This window comes from Chiloscyllium plagiosum, unplaced genomic scaffold (genome assembly GCF_037043375.1).
Source record: "Chiloscyllium plagiosum isolate Xiang-an unplaced genomic scaffold, Cpla_swu_hap1 HiC_scaffold_35, whole genome shotgun sequence".
Classification (NCBI taxonomy): domain Eukaryota; kingdom Metazoa; phylum Chordata; class Chondrichthyes; order Orectolobiformes; family Hemiscylliidae; genus Chiloscyllium; species Chiloscyllium plagiosum.
In genome coordinates, this window is record NW_028270173.1 from 60177788 (window position 1) to 60200416 (window position 22629).

Consider the following 22629-nt stretch of genomic DNA (forward strand, 5'->3'; position numbering starts at 1 on the left):
TTCAAACCTGGACTGTGCCCCAGTCTTAGGCCAGAAAAAAAAACAACAGAAAAAAGACCAAGTCAGGATGAGCACTCCACCCATCCCTGGCTTCATGTCACCCCCACTTGTGACGAAAAGAGAAGCAAAAAAAGGGGGGAAAACAACAAAGAACAGCCACAAAATTTCCCATCAGAAAATCCAGTTATTAAAAAAAAGGAACAACTTATTCCAAGGTCTTTTCCCCCCTTTCCAAAAAGGAAATTATTAGGGAGAAAGAAAGGAATTTAAAAAAAAGGAAGGGAAAACATGGGGAAAGATAGAAAAGAGAACAAACATTAACCATATTCTTCAGGCCAGTCCGTCTATTTTAAAGCATCTACAAAGATTTTAGCTTTATCCGCTGTCAAATTTATAAACTGAGTCCTTGTGGCTGAAATGGAGCACTGCGGGATATCTCATGGAGTACTGGATGCCCAGGTTCCTCAGACTCTTTTTAACTTCATCGAAGGACTTCCTCTTTCGAATTACAGCTGCAAAGAAATCCTGGAAAAACATGATTTTTGACCCCTTGTACAGCAGTGCCTGAAGATCTTTCCCCAGGGATCTGGAAGCTTCTATAACTTTTTGCTTGTCCTTACATGAATGGACGTGCACTAGGACCGAGCGGGGATGCTGCACTGGGCCTGACCTGTGCACTGTAACCCGATAAGCCCTTTCAATCTGTAGCCTGCTGTACTTGATGTGAAGGCCCAAAAACTTCAGCAGCCAGTTTTCAAAGAAATTGAATGGCTGCTCACCTTCCTCACCTTCAGGGAGCCCAACAATTCGGAGATTTATCCTCCGACCTTGATTTTCGAGGTCGTCGATATGGTCTCGTAAGGCTCGCACGTCTCGCTCTAGCACCTGGATCCAACTGGACGAGGACTCCATTGCAGCTTCCGAGGCCTTAGTTCGACCCTCCACCTCCTCCAGCCTCTCCCGAGGCCCTGGATCTCCTGCTCATGCCTCTGCAGCATGGACGTGATAGGTTCGACCTGGGCACGAATCTCCCCATGGATCTCCTCAATCACAGCCTTAACTTTCAAAGTAAGTCTCTCTATTGCCGCAGTTGAAACTTTATTGCTGGAACAGCACAGCAGGTCAGGCAGCATCCAGGGAACAGGAGATTCGACGTTTCGGGCACAGGCCCTTCTCTCTATTGCCGCAGCCAATTCATGTGAGTCTTGTCAGGTCCCCAGCGGGGTCAGGAGAGGCTGCTCCTGCTGCAGTCTCTGGTGTTGTAGGTGCTGCTGTTTGCTTGTTTCTTTTCCGTTTGGCATCCTTCCCATTCCCAAATATTAACAAATATGTGTTCTGTAAGGTTTTAAACTAATAATTCCACCACATAAGTTGGCCAGGATGGCAAAAAACACCAGTATGCCTTGGCTGTTCGGCAGAGCTGTCCACAGCAGTTTTACAGAATCGCCATCACCTTGCCGAGTCCCCGTTTTGAGGTTTAAATGAATTGTGTCTGTATTCCATTTAGAGAAGAACAATGGAGATGTCAGGGTGGGGATACTGTGATATAGTCTGTATGTTGATTCACATTGATAGTGAGGAGATATTAGCAATTTTAGCAGTCTTAAAAATGGATTAACCCCAGGCCTAGATATAGTGTATCCCAAACTGTAGTGGGAGTCAGAAGGGGAAATTGCAGGGGCTCTGCCATTAATTCTCAAATTCTCTCTGATCACAGGAGAGACACTGGAGTACTGGAGGGTGTTACAAGGAGGTCATAGCTGGGTACTAAATATTCCGCTTTTGGTGACTTTTCCAAGGTACAGACAGGAAGGAAAAAGTGGTAGGATAGCATTGTCAGTGTCGAAAGAATAAGCACAATAGCAAGAAATGATCTTGGATCAAAAGATGCAGAATCCACATGAGTGGATGTAAGACATTGGTAGGAGTAATCCATAGGACCCCTAATAATAGCTATACAGTATAAGCCAATAAATTATAAGGTAATGAAGGCATGCAACACATGCAGTACATTAAACATGGTTGACTTTAATCTTCTTGTAGATTGGGATAATCAGATTTGCTTCAGAAGAATGCAGAGAGTGTAATCAGGACTGTTTTCCAGAACAAAATGTCGTATATTCAACCATGTATCAGGCTGTTTTGAGCTGGTGATGTGTAATGAGTCAGGCTTAATGAATGATACCAGGATAAATAATCTCATCGGAAACAGTGACTGTAAATTGATAGAATTTCACATTCAGTTTGAATGGGAGAATATTCATTCAGCAACAACTGTGCTAAGCTTAAATAAAGCTAATTGTCAAGGAAAGAGAGCAAAGCTGGCTGGAGAGGACTCGGAAAAGAGTTTAGCAGCAAAGATGTTAGAGAAACAATAGCAGATGTTGAAGAAAATTTCATGGCTCTTCCTCATAGCCCAGTGAGGAAGAAGTGTTCTCTGAATTGGATGAGTCATGTGGGTTTGTGTGCTAAACATCTATCCTGGGACAGGTTAAGCAAAGACATGCCAGAGAATTCCTAGAGGCCTGGCACTCCAACCACAACACCATAAACAAACACATTGATCTAGGTATCATCTATCAACCCCTCAGAAAACGAACAGGAAATTACATCACCACAAACCCCAGGAACCCCATCCAGGACAAACATATAAATAGAAAGCAGGAGACAACAGCTTTGTTTCACTTGGAGGTCACCACTGATGATGTTACCTAGCCAGGTAATGAAACGTCTGGATATCAAACCTACAGCTCAGCGAGCAAACCTACACCCTATTCATTTAGACATACGTAGTATAATCAAACAGAGTTATCACAACTTCATGAGCAGGGAAAGAATGCCTGACAAATTTACTAGAGTTCTTTAAGGAGGTGATAAGCAAGATAAATAAGGGGGAAGCAGTGCATGCAATATATTCAGATTTTCAAAAGGCATTTGAGATGGTACCACATCAGGCTATTGAATAAGATAAGAGTTCATGACAGTATATTAACGTGGATAGATGATTGGCTAACTAATAGAAACCAGAGTTGTCATAAGGGAAGAATTTTCAGGACAGCTACCTTTCACTACGGCATGCCACAAAAATCAGTGCTGGGCTACAGTTATATCCTATATATATTATAACATCACTTGGATAAAGAAATTTAATGCACTATAGCCAAATTTGTGGATGGCACCAAAATAGGTGGGAAGGCAAGTTGTGAGGATAACGCAAAAAGGCACCAAGTGGATATAGACAGTTTAAAAGAGTATGCAGAAACTTCTTAGATCGAATATAATATGGGAAAATGTGAAGTTAAGCACTTTGACAGGAAGAATAGAGGAGCTGAACATTATTTAAGTGAAGAAAGACTGCAGAAAACTGCAGAACAGAGGGATTTGTGATTTCTTGTCCAAGAATGACAAAAAGTTTGCATCCAAGTTCAGGTAATAGGGAAGGCAAAATATATCTTGGCCTTCATTGCAAAGGCATTGGAATATAAGAGTAGGAGATTTTGCTGAAAAGGCACAAATGAGACATCAGCAGGAAGACTGTGAACAGTTTTAGGTCCCCTTATCTAAGTAAAGATGTACTGGTATTGGAGGCAGTTCAAAGAAGGTTCACTGGGCAGATACCAGGTATGGAGGGAATGTCTTATGAGGAGGTGTTTAGTAGGTTGGGCCTGTACTCATTGGAATCTAGAAAAATAGAAGCGTCCTTGTTGAAGTGCGTAAGATTCTTGGGACATTCAACAGGTTAAATGAGGAAAAGTTGTTTCCCATTGTGAGGTGTCTATGACCAAAGGGAATAATTTCAAAATAAGAGAACACACATTTATGACAGATGAGGAGGAATTTCTTGTGAGGGTAGTGAACATGTAGAATTCTTTCCTACAGGAGTATGTCAAGGTTGGATCTTGAAAGAGATTCAGATGGAGATCAGTAGGAGAATTTTTTTAATCAGCCCGGGAATTAAGTGTTATAGGGAAAAGGCAGGAAAATGGAGCTGAGGCTTATCAGACCAGCATGATCTCATTGAATGGCAGCGCAGATCTGATGGGCTAAATGGCCTACTTCTGTTCCTGTGCCTTATGGTGTGATAAGTACTCTTATTCAGTAAGAATGGGAGAGATAAATCGAGGGATAACAGGCCACTGTATGTAATATCAGTGGTAGGGAAACAATTGGAAAAACATTCTGGGGGACTGAATTAATCTCTCTCTGAAGAGGCAAGGAATAATCTAGTGTTGTAAGTGTGATTATTTTCAGGGGAGATCATGTCTAACAAATTTGATTGCATTTTTCAAGACTTGATATTGGCTTTTGACAAGATCTCAAATGGGAGATTGGCTAAGGAGGTAGGAACATATGGGATCCGTATAGTTGGATTGGTCGGATGGGTAGAACAGGAGGTAAACAGAATTTAATCCTGAAAAGTGTAAGGTGATGAGTTTTCAGTGGACTAACAAGGCAAGGGAGTACATGATAAGTGGTCGGTGTCCAGGAAATACAGAGGATCTGAGGGACATTGGTATGGATGTCCATAGATCCTTGGAGGCAGCAGGACAGGTAGATAATGTGGTTAAGAAGGCAAATGGAATACTTGCCTTTATAAGTTAACATATTGACTAAAGAACCCTTGAGCTATACAAGGTTGGTTAGGTTAGAGTGCTGTGTCCAGTTCTTATTGCCATGATATTGGAAGGATGTGTTTGCATTAGAGAGGGTGCAGAGGAGATTTACTAGGATGTTGCCTGGGCTGGAGTGTTTCAGCTATGAATAGCGACTAGATAGACTAACGTATTCCTCACAACAGAGAAGGCTGAGGGGGTGGGGGCGACCTAATCAGGGTGTACAGGTTAATGGGGGCGCCATACGCTCGCTGCATTGGAAGAAACTTTTTCCTTTATAGAGAGCTCAGTAACCAGGATCATAGATCTGAGGGAAGGGGACGAGGCTTTATAAGGGATTTGAGTCACTAACATTTTCGCCAGATGTTGGGAGATATCTAGAATTCACTGCGTGAAAGAATGTTGGAAGCTTCACAACATTTATGAAGTACTTAGATGTTCACTTGAAACATCACAGCATTGGAGGATGTAAGCCATGTGCTGGTAAATATGATTTGAGCAGATAGGTGCTTGATAAGTAACATGGAACATGGGCATCTTTCTGTGCAGCAAATCTCCTTGACTCAAAGAAAGGCAACAGATGAATGGGAATATCACATTGTATAAGTTCCCTGAGAAGCAACATACCATTCTGACTTGGAACTATATCGACATTCTTTCGCTATCATTGAGGCAAAGTCCTGGAACTCTCTTCTGACCAGCAGAGTAATTATAATGCAATTAACTGTCATGGTTCAAGAAGGCAGATCATCACCAAGGGCAGTTAGGGATGGGCACAAATGCTGACCTAGCTAGTGACCCCAACATTCTCTAAAAGTATGATAAAGAACTGAGGAGTCAGATCTTCAGCAAAGGAGGAGACGGGGTTGGAGGAAATCATGTTTCTATTTCCTATTTTACAGAAGGATTGCACCATACTACACCAGAGAATACAGAGAGGATAGACACTGCAGATTGATCCTGACCATCACCCAGGGAACATCTGCACAATTGTGGGAAGGCATTCAGTTCCTTCACACCATTGCTCAACAGTTGGGCATTCAAACCATCATCTGGAAATCGTTTGGATAAGGGGAGCTTTGACATATCATTAACCACTCTCTCATTCCTGCAGGTGTGAGACTGTTCAAATGAGAGGTCTATGAGGAGGTTACCCAATCTTGTGAGGATTTGGTACAGAGCAGGTGTACCTGCCATACTACTATTAACGCACGGCCAGCTAAATGGAAGAGAAACCATTCAAGTGTGAGGTTTGTGATCGAACTTTTGCAAGGTCATTGACACTCACAAATCACCGACGCATTCACACTGGGGAGAAGCCATTCAAATGTGAGGTTTGTAACAAGGGCTTCACACAGTTGTCAGGCCTGGTGAAACACAGGCCCATTCACACAGGAGACAAACCATTCAGATGTGAGGTTTGTGACAAATCTTTCTCACAGTCATCCAGCCTCCTTGTACACCAACGCATTCATACTGGAGAGAAACCATTCAGATGTGACGTGTGTGATAAAGCGTTTTCAACATTGGCAGAACTTCGAAAACACCAACGAATTCACACAGGGGAGAGACCATTCACGTGTGAGGTGTGTGACAAATCGTTCTCTCAGTCGTCTACCTTCCATACACACCAACGCATTCACACTGGTGAGAAACCGTTCAAGTGTGAGGTGTGTGATAAATCATTTTCGCGATCAGGGAACCTCTATGCACACCAACGCATTCACACAGGGGAGAAACCATTTACTTGTGAGGTTTGTGACAAATCATTCTCAAGGTCATGGAGCCTTCTCCTCCATAAAAGAATCCATATGGGGAAGTAACCATTTGATGTTTGTGAACATTTTGCTGTGACTTTGTAAAAACCCAGAATTCAGACGATGAAACTTTTCAGGTGCAATGTTTATGACTAGACTTTCCCAGAGTTAGGGTATGTCTTTGTCCATCAATGTACTAACATGGAAGGAAGTCTGTTGCTCTTACTTCTGTAATAAAACTCTCACACAGTTGTTGGAATTCATCGAACATGAGCGAACCCAAACAAATTCCTACCAATCTGGGATCACATTGTTTAACTGTACCCAGTCTCACTGTGCAGGATGTTCAGTGGGACTGGGACACAGATCAAGAAGCAGCTTTCACTCCCATCAAACAACTAGTGATGACATCATCGGTGCTGAGGGATTATGATGTAACAATGGAGTGACCCTGCAGTGTGATGTCAGTGAAACAGGACTTGGAGTAACCCCCAGGCAGTGAGGACAACCCGTTGTATTTGTATTCAGAGCATTAACACAAACTGAACAACACTGTGTACAGATTTATAAATTTGTTTGTGAAGATTCCTTCCACCACCTGTTTTTGAGAGTGCAAGAAATGGTGGTGTCTGACCACAAGCCAATTCAAAGCATCTTTTTCATTTCAGGCTATTCTCATTCATTGTTTTATGTGAGTGAAAGCAGTTTTTTCTTCTGTACCCAATACCACTGTAAATCCTTACCTGGTATAGAGATTTGCATGATGACATAGTATCTGTTCTATAGGATTTGCACAGGATGTTACTTTGTTTGTAGAGATATCACTTGGAAATGAAGTACCAGGGAGCAGATAGACATTGTTGACAGACAGTTATAACTCCCCAAGACACTGTGACAAAGTTTCTTGACTCTGAATTAGATTATGTAGAGGAACCTTTACCCTGGAAAGATTAAACAGGTACAAACGTGGTCACCTTCTAGGCAGCTGTGTAACTAACCTCCTAATTACACACACCGAAGCCTCACAACTCCCCATTTCATCCTCTGACAAACCAATTGAATCCTTCATTGATGTATATGAGACAGTCTTAGAATGTAGCAAGTATGTCCCGAAAAAGTGAATTGTTGTCCAGTCCAGCAACTAATGATCTGTGATTTTTGAGAAGATTTGTAGCTCAGGTTGAGGTTCAGCTTATAAGTTTGCTCGCTGAGGTGGGTAGGTTTGGTTCTCAGATGTTTTGTCACCATGCTAGGTAACATCATCAGTGAGCCTCCGATAAAGCACTTGTGTTCTGTCCTGCTTTCTATTTGTGTGTCTTGTCTGTTTAGGTGAGTGATATTGTTTCCAATTCTTTCTCTCAGAGTTTGGTGAATGGTGTCCAAATCTTTAAGTTTATTGATGGAGTTCCAGTTTGAATGCCAGACCTCCAGGAATTCCCATGCATGTCTCTGTTCATCCTGTCCTAAAATGGATGTGTTGTCACAGTTGAAGTGGTGTCCTTTGTTGGTGTGTAAGGATATTAGTGATAGTGGGTCATGTCTTTTAGTGGCTAGTTGGTGCTTGTATATCCTGGTGACTAGTTTCCTGCCTGTCTGTCCGATGGAGTGTTTGTTGCAGTCCCTGCAGGGTATCTTTCTTCTGCTGTTCTTAGGACATTATTTAAACAGGCCACAACACACTGCAGCACCCAGGAACTACAAGCAGAAGAAAAATATCTATATAGTATAATTAAAGAACAACGGGTACCTGATAAATACAGTCCACTGATTCTTAAACAACAAACCCAAACAAGAAGACACAACACACCCAGAGGCTCTAGCTACACTACCATATATCAAAGACATCTTGGAGATGACTACCAGATTATTCTGACTCCTTGGCATCATGGTAGTCCACAAACCTACCAACACACTGAAACAGCTACTGATTAACCTAAAGGACGTTGTATCAACAACCGGCAAAATGAATGTCATACACAAAATACCCTGCAAGGACTGCAACAAATACTACATTAGACAGACAGGCAGGAAACTAGCCACCAGGATACATGAGCACCAACTCGTCACGAAAAGACATGACCAGCTATCACTGGTATCCTTACAAACAGACGAAGGAGGACACCACTTCAACTAGGACAACATATCCATCCGAGGACAGCTAAACTGAGAAATGCATGGGAATTCCTAGAGGCTTAGCATTCAAACCAGAACTTCATCAATAAACACATAGATTTGGATCTCATTCACCAACCTCTGAGAAAAAGAACTGGAAATGATATCACCCATCTAAACAGACCAAGACACATAAATAGAGAGCAGGACAGAACACAAATACTTCAACAGAGGCTGACTGATTATGTTACCTCGCATGGTGACGAAACATTGGAGGCAAACCTACCAGCTCAGCAAGCAAACTTACACTCTGAACTAATGATTTTGCTACAATTAAACTGCTCTTCCAATACCTGAACATCTACTGAGGCCGGAGAAAATAACGAGTGAGTGACAAGATCAAAATGAAATGAAAGCAAAATCTTATTTTGGAGACAGACGAATTATTAGTTGAACTGAGAGTTAGGGAGAGGCTGGACAGGCTGGGGCTGTTTTTCCTGGAACGTCGGAGGCTGAGGGGTGACCTTATAGAGGTTTACAAAATTATGAGGGGCATGGATAGGATAAATAGGCAAAGTCTTTTCCCTGGGGTTGGGGAGTCCGGAACTAGAGGGCATAGGTTTAGGGTGAGAGGGGAATGATATAAAAGAGACCTAAGGGGCAACTTTTTCACGCAGAGGGTGGTACGTGTATGAAATGAGCTGCCAGAGGAATGTGGTGGAGGCTGGTACAATTGCAACATTTAAGAGGCATTTGGATGCGTATATGAATAGGAAGGGTTTGGAGGGATATAAGCCGGGTGCTGGCAGGTGGGACTAGATTGGGTTGGGATATCTGGTCGGCTTGGACAGGTTGGACCGAAGGGTCTGTTTCCATGCTGTACATCTCTATGACTCTATGTTGAGCTGGTCAGAGTGTCAATATGCACACTCAACAAAAGTGAGGTAATTTTGGAACTGTATAGAGAAGTTCTCACTTGAATTATATACACTGTAAGTGAATGACCAGATCTGTTGTTGCAAATGCAGATATTTGTGTGCTATCAGAGAAGCCACTGATTCTTAGCAGATAGCTGATGAGGCTGATCTGATTTCACTGAGTGAGAGCAGAAATGAACAACCATCATTCCCACAGGTGAACCATTCCCCAACAGTTCAGCAACAACACATACTATAGTAACAACACATGCTGTAATGGCAACATTCTCCTGAGAGCAGACACGAGATGAACAATTCATGTAAACTTGTGTATATACACTACAAATAGATTTGAATGCTTAAAAGTATCATGTGTGCAATATGCATATGAGCAGATAAAAATGAAATGAATGAATAAGAACATGGTTTTTATATTCATGTGATAACTTTTCTTGATAGGTTTTTATGTGGAGTAACCTGCAAATAACAGAGCATACAAGTTTGTTTTTTAATGAATCAAGTATTTTTGGAGAAGTACCTTTACACAGAATGTCTTGCTGTATGAATGTGATATTTGGTGTCATCATATGTAAATACAGGTTTGAGGACAGTGACCATTTTGTACACTATATGTAACATTGTTTGAAGTTCAAATTGCTCCAATTATTTCTGGAGCAACATTAATTTCCTGAAGCTTCTGAAACTGATTGGTGAAATGGAGGAGATTTTGAACAGAAGATCAGGTGAGGATTTAAATTTGTCATTGTCCATCTGAATAAAACCTCACTTATTACAGCTGCTGTCTCAGTTCCCCTGGTAAATGTTTGACAGATTTCTAGTGTGGGAATAGCATTCTTCATCTTCGGAGGCTTTCAAATTGACATCAGTGTGGGATGTTTAGCCACGGGATGTGTTTGATAGCAGATCAGAAGAGGAAGACACATCATCCAGTGTAGTGAAGCTGTGCAGTGGTGGAATCAGCACATGCACTGGAGAAGAACACAGGAGTGAGGAATAAATGGGGGATTGTGTTAGGAGGAACGTACTGAGGAGGGAGGAATGGGAGCAATTTCCTCTATTCTTCTTCTCTACTCCTACTTCTGCTTTCTTCCTCCATTCTCCACTTTGACCTGCTTTCGACCCCTTTGTCCTTAATTCTCTTTTGTCTTTCCTGCTTTCTCTATCTCTTCTCCTCCAGCCATCTCAAGATCAAAATGACAGAGAGTGAACACTCTTAAAAGCTATCATAAGCAGAATGAAAGCAGAAACTCAAATTAATTGAGATGGTAGTGTCATTGTGATTTTATTAGATTATTTTAACTACTTTCCTGGTTTATGTGACAGAATTGAAATAAGTTATCATCTGTAGGCCTGCAGTTTTCTGAAATAGTTACTGGCCACAGCATGGTGTCATGAATATGACTGACTATTGGTGCCCGAACACCTAAAAACCTGTAACGTGAAGAGCCACCTCAAACAGATCCAATTGGCAGAAACTCACCACCCTCATTATTCCCATCATTTCTTTGATTGGAAGTCTTCCTGTCTGATGTTTAATAAATCAGTGTTGAACATCACAAAAGGTCAATTTACACTTCACAAAAATTCCATTATTAATTCCTAATGCAGTCAATTTGAGATGGAAAAAACACAAACATTCAGGCAGAGCCGATACACTTGTTATCTATTTTTTAAGGAATTTATGAAATCAAACTTTGAAAAGCAATTGTGAGACCAACGGAAACATAATGGAATCATCCAGTTGTCTTCATGATCAATGCATTTTGTAATCATAAATTAGATAATTTTGTAAGAGTTGGAATATATTCAAAATTTCCCAGTCTTCATTCTTTATAGTATTAGTTTTCTTTTGCTTCTTAGATTTTTTAATTGGTGTGCTCATTTTTAGTAATGTCTGTAGTGGCTTTTGTACTTCTACTCTCAACTGTAGACAGGTCTCTACTATCCCACGTGGGGAATGGACAAAAGGGTGGTTGAGGAGAGGAAGGCAACAGTGACTTGTTATGGAGCAGGCCAACCTCCCAAAAATATATCAAGGAGCTAGCCTAGACTCTAACTTCTTATTTTATTTAAAGACAACTGTAAAGCGATGTGTCCAGATGTGATTCGAGTGGTCAAACTACTGGGCTTTAAGCAAAACACACTTTATTTTTATGCCCAGTTAAAATAGAAACAAAACAAATTTACGGAACATTAACTATTGAAATACTTAACAAAAGAATATGTTATTTAATTACTAATAATCTACTGTTCCAATATAGGTTAGCCTCCCATAAACACACTTTTGGCAAAGGCAAATTCAGTAAAACATTGTTTCATGTGCTATCTCCAATCCAGGAGAAAGGAACACCAAAACAAACCATCTAGCAACAAAGAAACAACTCAAAAATTTTAAGAAAATGTTAAAGGATGGAAAGAATGAATAAGCAGGACTCATAAGTTGTATATACACTGTGGCCTTTCTCAGGCAGTGGGAGTGGCTGTCAGACACTTTGCTCTGTGGGTTTATATCCAGGAACAATTTGTCTTGAGACAGATTTTTAATAGGTTCTTTATATTGTTAAGAGGGCATATTTTTAAGGTGAGAGAAGAAAGTTTAAAAAGGATGTAAGGGCCAACTTTATTTTTACACCAGAGGACGTGGTGGATGCAGGTACAGTTAAAACATTTAAAAGACATTTGGATAAATACGAATAGGAAAGGTTTGAAGGGATATGGGCCAAACACAGGCAAATGGAACTAGTTTAGTTTGGTAACTTGGTTGGTGTAGACTAGCTAGACAGAAGGGTCTGTTTCCATGCTGTTTGACTGTGACTCTAAATGTGTGTGATCAGGAATACTCAGCATTGCACAATTTATTGATTAGTTCCTGGCCAGTGACTACAGCTTTGTGTTTGGAGAATACAGCAGGAACATTCAGTCTGTGAAGGATAAAACAGTTTTCTTGGCTTCTTTTCTGTAAGTGTAGAAGTAAAAGGACATTCCAAGCAGCTAGCTACTTCCCCTCTGTGCAAATTCCCTTCTTGGAAGGAAAAGGGGAAACCATTTTCAGAGACCCTGAAAGGGTAAAACCTCAACCAGTGAATGAAAGGGTGAGAATCATTGTGACTACCTCCTCGTCTTCATCGAAAAGTCAAAAGGAAACTGAAGAAAAGAATCTCAGCTGTTTCGGATCTGCACTGGTGCCAGAACTGTGCTTCATTGACTTTTGTTTCTTCTCCACAACCTTTAATATAAGGGAGTAAAGTCAACATTGACCAAGAGGACCATAGGGCTGCTCTCTCATTAGAGAGATGACTGGTGGCAATTTAATCTGAGGGGCACCACACCTCAGGAAAGTGGTGAGTTTGAGACCTTCATGGTAAACCTCAGCTGGTGTATGAATTGAACCTGGGCTGTTGGTGTCTCTGCATTGCTAACCAGCTGTCCACTCAACTGATCGAAGCAACACTACCCTTCCCCCAACCCCAGCTTAATATTTGTGACTTGTCTCCTTGTGAGCCTGTTTGTACATTTATGGGAAATTTTTCAAAAGGGTAGAATTTAAGTTGTAGTGAGATCTAAGTTGTCATTCGTGTTTCATTTCTGCCTTCAGTTAAAAACAATTCGTTTGAAATAAATATATTTTCTGTTTCATTCTGAAATCTGATGAGTGAGTTCTTGTAATCGTCAGTAATAATGTAAAACTCTTGTCAGTAAAATAAATTGGGAACTTTCGCGTATTCAATTGAATATTTTCACAGTTAAGACGACAGGGAATAGTGCAGACTTAATTCCAGTATACTGCCCCAGTGAGTTGTGACAGCATTGTGAATGTTCTGATTTTTCAGGAGCAATTTTCCCTGGGGTCTGTATGGCCATGTAGCCACTTGGAAACCACATGTTCACTTGCTAATCTTCCACTGTATACTTCTACTTCAATTTAAACACACAACATGCAAAGGATGCAGATATCTAAGAGGTTAAAAAAAGGGGGAACCATTGATCAGGAGTGTCATCGATGTCACATCACAGAGTTTCATTGCAAAACTTACACCTGAAGGATCTCTCCCTTGTGAACTGTCTGGTGGTGCAGAAGATGCCTTGAATCTGTCTTGACTTTCTGACTCTAGCTTCACGAAACCAGACACACAGAGTAACATTGAAGTCTATTGCTCTCACTTTTCCATTTTAACTCAAATCAAACTTCAGGCTTCCAGTTTACAGGAGAAAAAGCATTGGGGACACAGTCTTGGGACTTAACTCTTAGAAATTGAATCAAATACTGAAATCTTTGAGCCTACTCAAGACAGAAATCATTAGATTTTTGGATGCTTGAGACAGAAAGAAATTTAGGGATAGTCAGGGAAAATGGCATAGAAATAAGTCATCTGTTTGATTAGCAGAGCAGCACAATGGGCCAAATGGCTTAATTATGTTCCTATTTTTCTTTCTTCCTCTGAAATGTTATAAATCATTGTCAGCTGTGGCTTAGTTAGCACTCTAATCTCCAAGTGAGAAAGTTGTGGGGGCTAATCTTGCTGCAGAGACTGAAGCTTAGGATCATTCTCCAGTGCAGGACTGATGGAGTGCGGCACCATCAGAAGTGGTATTGTTCAGATTAGCCATGATTGAATTGAATGGCGTAATGAGTCTAAAGGATTATTCCAGTTTGTACATTGCTTAAATTCCTCTCAATTGTCCTCTCCACTCTCAATTCCATCAACAATTGATCAGCATCCTCTTCAAACTCCAGCTGAGATCCCAACTCCATACACTCACATAGAGTCCTACAGCATGGTGACAGGTCCTTTGGCCCAAACTGTACGTCCACACTAACTCCATTTCCCTGCACTTGGCCCATATCCTTCCAATCTTTTCCTATCCATGTATTTGTTCAAATGCCCTTTATATGTTGTTAATGTACCCACCTCAACCACTTCCTCTGGCAGCTCCTTCTGTATGCGTACCACCCTCTGAGTAAAAACGTCCCTCAGGTTCCCTTTTATTCTTTCCCCTTTTACCTTAAACTGATGCCCTCTAGTCCTCAATTCCCCAACTCTGGGGAAAAAAACATTGAGTGCATTCACTCTACCCTTGCCTCTCATGATCTTATACACCTCTGTAAGATGCCCCCTCAGTCTCCTATGCTTGAAAGAAAAAAGTCCTAGCTTGTCCAACCTCTCCCTATAACTCAGACCATTGAGTCCAGGCAACAACCTTGTAAATTTCTTCTGCACTCTTTCCAGTTCAATAACATCCTTCCGATAGCAAGGTGACCAAAACTGAACATAGTACCAAAACTGAACATAGTACTCCAAGTGCAAACTGACCAACTTCCTATATAATTGCAACATAACTTCCCAACTTCTATACGCAATACCCTGACTAAATAAAGGCCAGTGTGGCAAAAGCCTTCTTCACTGCCCTGTCTACCTGTGACTCCACTTTCAGAGAACTGTGAACCTGAACTCCAAGATTCCTCTGTTCCACTTCACTCCTTAAGGCCCTACCATGAAACTCCTGGCTTGATTTGACTTTCCAAAATGCAAGACCTCACACTTATCTATATTATACATCATTTGCCATTTATCAGCCCACTTCCCCAGCTGATCAAATTCCTGAAATTTCTGATAGCCTTCCTTACTGTTCACAATACTGCTTATTTTCGTGTATTCAGAAAACTTGTACATTCCTGTCCAAATAATTGATATAGATAACAAACAGTAATGGGCCCAGCACCAATCCCTGAGGCACTCCACTGGTCACAGGCCTTCAGTCCGGATTCTAGTGTTTAGTACGCCATTGATGGTTGTAACGTAAGGCTCATGATCATGAATTCTTTTCTTAAACCTCTCCATTATAAAGTTCACGTACTTCCCCCTCTGTAACATCAATCTCCCCCTCCCTCTATTCCAACATTGATCTTCTACTGTTGAAATCCTCATCCATATGTTGTTTCTTCTAGAGTAGACCATTCCAATGATATTCTGTCCTCCTTCTGATCTCCCCCCCGTCATAATCTACAAACCAGCTAAATCTCTGCCCTCCCTATCTTAATTCTCATACCTATCACCCCTGTGCTCACTGACTTGCACTGACCCCATGCCCCACTGCCTCAAATTCAAATTATTACACTCAAGTACAAATTATTCCCTGACCTCATCTCATCATATCTCTGTCAGCCTTTGCCTCATCTCCAACCAAGATCGCTATGGATGTCAAATTCTGGTGTTTCGTGAATCTGTCCACTTTCTTCCATTGATGGCTGTAATGTAAGCCATTCAGGTTCCATAATCATGAATTCATTTTTTTTGTAAATATATTCATTAGCAATTTTTTTAACTTTACAAACATATACAATTATTGAAAAATACAATCAATAACAAATATCAGTATAATAAAAGGAAAAAACCAAATTACAATATAACTACTGTCTACTAACTACTAACCTACCCTATAATACAAAACAAACCCTAACACTGTGCAAAGCAACACCAATAAATAAGTAAATAACTAATAGATCCAAAAAAAGAAAGGAAAGCAAAAAAAAACACTGAATGCAGAACAGTTATGTTCGGCGCAAAGCTCCCAAACAAAAGAATGGAAGTATTGTATATATACCCATATTAACTCAGGAGACTCCCTCCAGGGCCCAGGACTCGACAAACCTAATTGTCCTGGTTAAACAAATGCCCTAGGTAAGGTAGCTGACAAATCTAAATCCAAATAACTCAAGTAGGCCTGCCATGTCTTATAAAAATGTCTGTTGTGTGGTGCACCATGTTTGTAAAAAGTCCAAGGGAATGTGCTCCATAATTAATTTCTGCCATCCCAGCAAGCCCAGCAGATTGTCAGACACCCAGTTCATCAGAATATACTTCCGTGAACAGAATGCAAGAATATTAAATAGTTTCTTCCCATGTCCGTCTAAAGATGGTAAATTTGGTAGACCTAAGAAGAGAGATATCGGGTCTACTTTGTGAATTCATTTCTTAATCCTCTCTGCATTTTGATCTCTCTTTATTTTAAATTTAGTCACATCTCCTCTAAAAGATGATCAAACTATCACCCCTTGAAATTCATATTAATGACTATTAACATCCTGGGAGTGACTATTGACCAGAAATGCCACTGGACCCACTGTCTAAATACAATGGCTACAAGAGCACTTCAGAGGCTGGAAATACTGCAGCAAGTAACTCACCTCCTGACTCCCCAGTTCCCGTCCATTATCTACAAACGATAAGTGAAGTGTGTGATGGAATACACCCCATTTGACAGGATGGGTGCAGCTCCAACAACGTTCAAAAATCTTGACACCATCCAGGATAAAGCAACTCATATGATTGGCACCACATCCACAAAAATTTACTCTCTCCACCACTGATATTAAGTGTATCATCTACAAAATGCACTGTAGAAATTTACCAAGACTCCTTTGCACCTTCAAAACCCACAACTACTATCATCTGGAAAGACAAGGGCAACAAATACATAGGAACACCACCACCTGAAAGTTCCGCTCCAAGCCACTCGGCTCCAGATGAAGGGCTTTTGCCCGAAACGTCGATTTCGCTGCTCCTTGGATGCTGCCTGAACTGCTGTGCTCTTCCAGCACCACTAATCCAGAATCCAGATTTGGATCTATATTGTAATTTCTTCAGTGTCACTGGCTCAAAATCCTGGAAGTCCCATACTGCATTCTGTGTATACCTGTTACCAAAAATAGTACCAGTTGAAAAAGATAGCTTACCACCACATTCCCAAGGGCAGTCAGGATGGACAATATATGCTGCCTCAGCCAGCAATGCCTCCACCTCATGCCTGAATATAAAAACAAATTTGCAGTCTCGTTCAGCCTCGCCACTTTGACCAAACCTTTACTGTTATATCCTAATATCTTCTGCCATTTGCACACTAGAAATCTCCATCAAAGGTTTACCAAGAGAACACAGACGGCATAGACTCATACAGCAGGGAAACAGACCCTTCAGTTCAACCCGTCCGCGCTGACTAGTTATCCTCAGCTGATTTAGTCCCTGTTGCCTGTGTTTGCCCTATATCTCTCTAAACTCTTCCTATTCACGTACCCATTAAAGTGCTTTTCAAATGCCGTAATTGTACGCGCCTCCACCACTTCCTCTGGCAACTCATTCCATACACAAAATATCATCTGTGTGAATAAGTTGCCCCTCATGTCCCTTTAAATCTTTCCACTTACCTTAAACCCATGCCTTCTAGCTTTTGACTCCGATATATCCTGAAAAAATTATCTTGGCTATTCACCGTATCGATGCCCTTCATGACTAAATGAGTTTTTATTCAGGTGGATCACTATCAAGTTTAAATACCCCAGAACTACGTCTGCATTTCCTCGGTCAGTTTCCCAAGTTTCTGGAAATTCATGTTGCTCCAGAAATATTTGGAGAGACGTCAATCAGAGAGCCCACCCACTCTGCCCATTGTCTCCTCTTCCTCTTCCAGAGCTGGTTCACTTCCTAAAGGGACTGAAAACCAAGTGATGAGTTGGTAAGTGAAGGAGCAGCTTTTACACAAACTGTATCCCATAATATCCACACCAATCTTCAGGCAGTCTGACTATCCTGTGGGCAGTCAGGGGTGGAAATGTCCCTTATGCTGTGTGAGAAGATCCAGCTGAGAGAGCAGTTTTCGCGGTGCTTTGTGCTGAACTGTGTGACTGGAGCTGTGTGTTGGATATTGAGTGTGTTTATTGGAAGCATTTCGCTCTGATTTCCAGGCTGTGTTTTGTTGGTGACTCATTCCTGAATATGAGAAGGTGAGGTCTAATTATCTCGGAGGTGCAGAGTAAGGATTCCTACTGATTTTCTATTGTTGAGTTCTATATGTTTTAGTAGCTGGTTATTATACTGCGGACAGTGAACAGTCAGTTCACTATGTGTACTGGGATTTGCATGTTGCCTGTCTTTTTACGTCTTTGCAGGATCTTCGACTGCCCTATCTCTGTGAACGTATCAGAAAAGAAAGCAAAGACTTGTTTAGGCCTGTTTTCTAGAGAATTTAGAAGGTTAAGGGATGATCTGATCAAAGTCTTCAAAGTATTATTTTGAAAAGTCAGGGTAGATAAAAGTAATCTTTTTGCATTCATTGGGAATTCTAGAATTAGGGGGCACAGTCTGAGAGATGGGGCATTCTAATCTATCGTATTCAACTATCACTTCGAATTTTCCTCTCCTTTCACGATGCAAATTCCCAACTGTAAGGTAGGACTAATAAATTAAACTGCAGTTATTTCAAAGCAAGGGGCCTAACAGGGAAGGAAGATGAACTCAGGGCATGGTTAGGAACATGGGACTGGGATATCATAGCAATTACAGAAACGTGGCTCAGGGATGGGCAAGACTGGCAGCTTAATGTTCCAGGATACAAATGCTACAGAAAGGGAAGGCAAGAGAGGAGGGGAGTGGCATTTTTGATAAAGGATAGCATTACAGCTGTGCTGAGGGAGGATATTCCCGGAAATACATCCAGGGAGGTTATTTGGGTGGAACTGAGATATAAGAAAGGGATGATCACCTTATTGGGATTGTATTATAGACCCCCCCAATAGTCAGAGGGAAATTGAGAAACAAATTTATAAGAAGATCTCAGCTATCTGTAAGAATAATAGGGTAGTTATGGCAGGGGTTTTAACTTTCCAAACATCGACAGGAACTGCCATAGTGTTAAAGGTTTAGATGGAGAGGAATTTGTTAAGTGCGTGCAAGGCAATTTTCTGATTCAGTATGTGGATGTACCTACTAGAGAAGGTGCAAAACTTTACGTACTCTTGGGAAATAAGGCAGGGCAGGTGACTGAGATGTCAGTAGGGGAGCACTTTGTGGCCAGCGACCATAATTCTATTCATTTTAAAATAGTGATGCAAAAGGATAGACCAGATCTAAAAGTTGAAGTTCTAAATTGGAGAAAGGCCAATTTTGACGGTATTAGGCAAGAACTGTTGAAAGCAGATTGGAGGCAGATGTTCGCAGGTAAAGGGACAGCTGGAAAATGGGAAGCCTTCAGAAATGAGATAACGAGAATCGAGAATCCAGAAAAAGTATATTCCTGTCAGGGTGAAAGGAAAGGCTGGTATGTATAGTGAATGTTGGATGACTAAAGAAATTGAGGGTTTGGTTAAGAAAAAGAAGGAAACGTATGTAAGGTATAGACAGGATAGATCGAGTGAATCCTGAGAAGAATATAAAGGAAGTAGGAGTATACTTAAAAAGGAAATCAGGAGGGCAAAAAGGGGACATGAGATAGCTTTGGCAAATACAATTAAGGAGGATCCAAAGGGTTTTTACAAATACATTAAGGACAAAAGGGTAACTAGGGAGAGAATAGGGCCCCTCAAAGGTCAGCAAGGCGGCCTTTGTGTGGTGCCACAGAAAATGGGGGAGATACTAAATGAGTTTTTTGCATCAATATTTACTGTGGAAAAGGACATGGAAGATATAGACTGTAGGGAAATAATGGTGACATCTTGCAAAATGTCCAGATTACAGAGGAGGAAGTGCTGGATGTCTTGAAACGGGTAAAGGTGGATAAATCCCAGGGACCTGATCATGTGTACCCAAGAGCTCTGTGGGAAGCTAGAGAAGTGATTGCTGGGCCTCTTGCTGATAAATTTGTATCATCGATAGTCACAAGTGAGGTGCCGGAAGACTGGAGGTTGGCAAACATGGTGCCACTGTTTAAGAAGGGCGGTAAGGACAAGCCAGGGAACTATAGACCGGTGAACCTGACCTCGGTGGTGGGCAAGTTGTTGGAGGGAATCCTGAGGGACAGGATGTACATGTATTTGGAAAGGCAAGGACTGATTCGGGATAGTCAACATGGCTTTGTGCATGGGAAATCATGTCTCACAAACTTGATAGAGTTTTTTGAAGAAGTAACACAGAGGATTGATGAGGGCAGAGCAGTAGATGTGATCTATGTGGACTTCAGTAAGGCATTTGACAAGGTTCCCCATGGGAGACTGATTAGCAAGGTTAGATCTCATGGAATACAGGGAGAACTAGCCATTTGGATTCGGAACTTGCTCAAAGGTAGAAGACAGAGGGTGGTGGTGGAAGATTGTTTTTCAGACTGGAGGCCTGTGTCTAATGGAGTGCTGGACCAAAGAATTGGTGCTGGGTCCTCTACTTTTTGTAATTTACATAAATGATTTGGATGCTAGCATAAAAGGTACAGTTAGTAAGTTTGCAGATGACACCAAAATTGGAGGTGCAGTGGACAGTTCAGAGGGTTACCTTAGATTTCAACAGGATCTTGATCAGATGGGCCAATGGGCTAAGAAGTGGCAGATGGAGTTTAATTCAGATAAATGCAGGTGCTGCATTTTGGAAAAGCAAATCTTAGCAGGACTTGAAAACTTAATGGTAATGTGAGTTGCTGAACAAAGAGACCTTGGAGTGCAGTTTCATAGCTCCTTGAAAGTGGAATCGCAGGTAGATAGGATAGTGAAGAAGGCATTTGGTATGCTTTCCTTTATTGGTCAAGCTATTAAGTACAGGGGTTGGGAGGTCATGTTGTGGCTGTACAGGACACTGGTTAGGCCACTGTTGGAATATTGCGTGTAGTTCTGGTCTCCTTCCTATCGGAAAGATGTTGTGAAATTTGAAAGGGCTCAGAAAAGGTTTACAAGGATGTTGCCAGGGTAGGAGTATTTGAGCTACAGGGAAAGGCTGAACAGGCTGGGGCTGTTTTCCCTGGAGCTTTGGAGGCTAAGGGATGACCTTATCTGGTTTACAAAATTATGAGGGGCATGGATAGGATAAATAGACAAAGTCTTTCCCTGGGGTCGGGGAGTCCAGAACAAGAGGGCATAGGTTTAGGGTGAGAGGGGAAAGATATAAAAGACACCTAAGGGGCAACTTTTTCACGCAGAGGGTGGAATGAGCTGCCAGAGGAAGTGGTGGAGGCTGGTACAATTGCAACATTGAAGTGGCATTTGGATGGGTATATGAATAGGAAAGGTTTGTAGGGATATGGGCCGGGTGCTGGCAGGTGGGACTAGATTGGGTTGGGATATTTGGTCGTCATGGACGGGTAGGACCGAAGGGTCTGTTTCCATGCTGTACATCTCTATGACTCTATGTAAGTTGGAGTAGGTATCTGGCGGCAAGTTCCCTGTAATTTGTTTTGCTGATGCAAGGACTTTCAAGGTCTGTACAGAACAGAGTTTTCTTGAAGTTGAAACTATTCGTCAGCAACAACCAAAGTGCGTGGAGCTTCCCAACAGTCACCCAACTTGGAGAGAACGCTGCCTGGTTCCTGCAACTTGCTGAATGCCTGCCCCAGGCATCACCAAATGTTTCTTTGCAGCAATGCCCCTGTATGTTCCATGGCCACCAACATCATGATCGCTTGTCCACATACGTCAGTGTCTTCAAATCACCAGCATCACACCTGCTCACGGGCCAATGCATTTTAGCTCTTTAATCATCAGTTTTTTTCTTTGGATCTCATGGACACCTATGATTTATATTTTTCTGCTAAGCTATTTTATACATTGAAACATGGTTCCTGTAATGGTCCTTAGCTTGCTTTCTTAGCCTTCACTCACTTTGCATTAATTTATATGCTCCCAGCCTGTCTTCAATTCACATTTCTTGCTAAGTGAATGTCATTGACTTTAGCATTGAAGTACAGACTGCCAGCCTCTTTGACTTGATTGTATGTTAGTGCAGAGGGAGAGGCTGCACATTGTCACGATGGAGAGCTCTGGACATGTTGTACACCTAAAACTGGGAAAGTTGGGCTTCATGTTTATTTTTCCTATTTTACAGAAGGAATGCACTGTAATAGACCAGGCAACATAAATGTAGACACTGCAAATGGATCCTGACCATCACTCTCGGAATAACTACACAACTGTGGGAAGATATCCCGTCCCTTCGCAGCATTGCTTAACGCAGAGAAGGTTGGGCAGTGAAACCATTGTCTGGAAATTGGTTGAATCAGAGAAGCTTTGACATATCATCAGATCTGAAACTGGTCAGTGGTGTGGAGCTTCCATCAGAACCAACCTTTCTCAAGGTTCGGCTGTGGGTGATCGGTCAGGGTGAGGCTGAGAAGAAGTGTGAGTGGCTCCAAGTGTGGTGAGAGCTTCAATCATTCATCGAGCCTCATGAACCACTGACTCATTCCTACAGGGGAGAGGCTGTTCAAGTTTGAGGTGTGTGAAGAGTACTCCATGAGCTC

At 41.6% G+C, this 22629-nt stretch overlaps 2 protein-coding genes across 5 annotated transcripts in view; both read left to right on the top strand.

The window, feature by feature from the left end:
• The first annotated feature begins 594 nt into the window (after positions 1-594).
• On the top strand, positions 595-8427 carry LOC122541649 (uncharacterized). Of its 3 annotated transcripts, none has more exons than XM_087978793.1 (2): positions 595-1068; positions 5163-8427. In XM_087978793.1, the coding sequence occupies exon 2, from the start codon at positions 5837-5839 to the stop codon at positions 6434-6436; it is 600 nt and encodes a 199-aa protein (XP_087834919.1). In that variant the 5' UTR covers positions 595-1068; positions 5163-5836; the 3' UTR covers positions 6437-8427. The 3 variants fall into 3 exon arrangements, with proteins under 3 accessions (XP_087834919.1, XP_043534514.2, XP_087834920.1); XM_043678579.2 differs by having other exon boundaries at positions 5516-8427; XM_087978794.1 differs by having other exon boundaries at positions 5728-8427.
• Positions 8428-17953: 9526 nt separating this feature from the next.
• LOC148141018 (uncharacterized) overlaps positions 17954-22629 on the top strand; it is a 28364-nt gene continuing 23688 nt past the window's right edge. Inside the window, exons 1-2 of one of the 2 annotated variants that reach the window (XR_015752918.1) lie at positions 17954-18199; positions 22215-22623. The gene's annotated coding sequence lies outside the window, so the exon portion shown is untranslated. Of the gene's footprint in view, positions 18200-22214; positions 22624-22629 lie in introns of those variants that run through there. The other variant, XM_087978742.1, reaches the window with a different exon arrangement.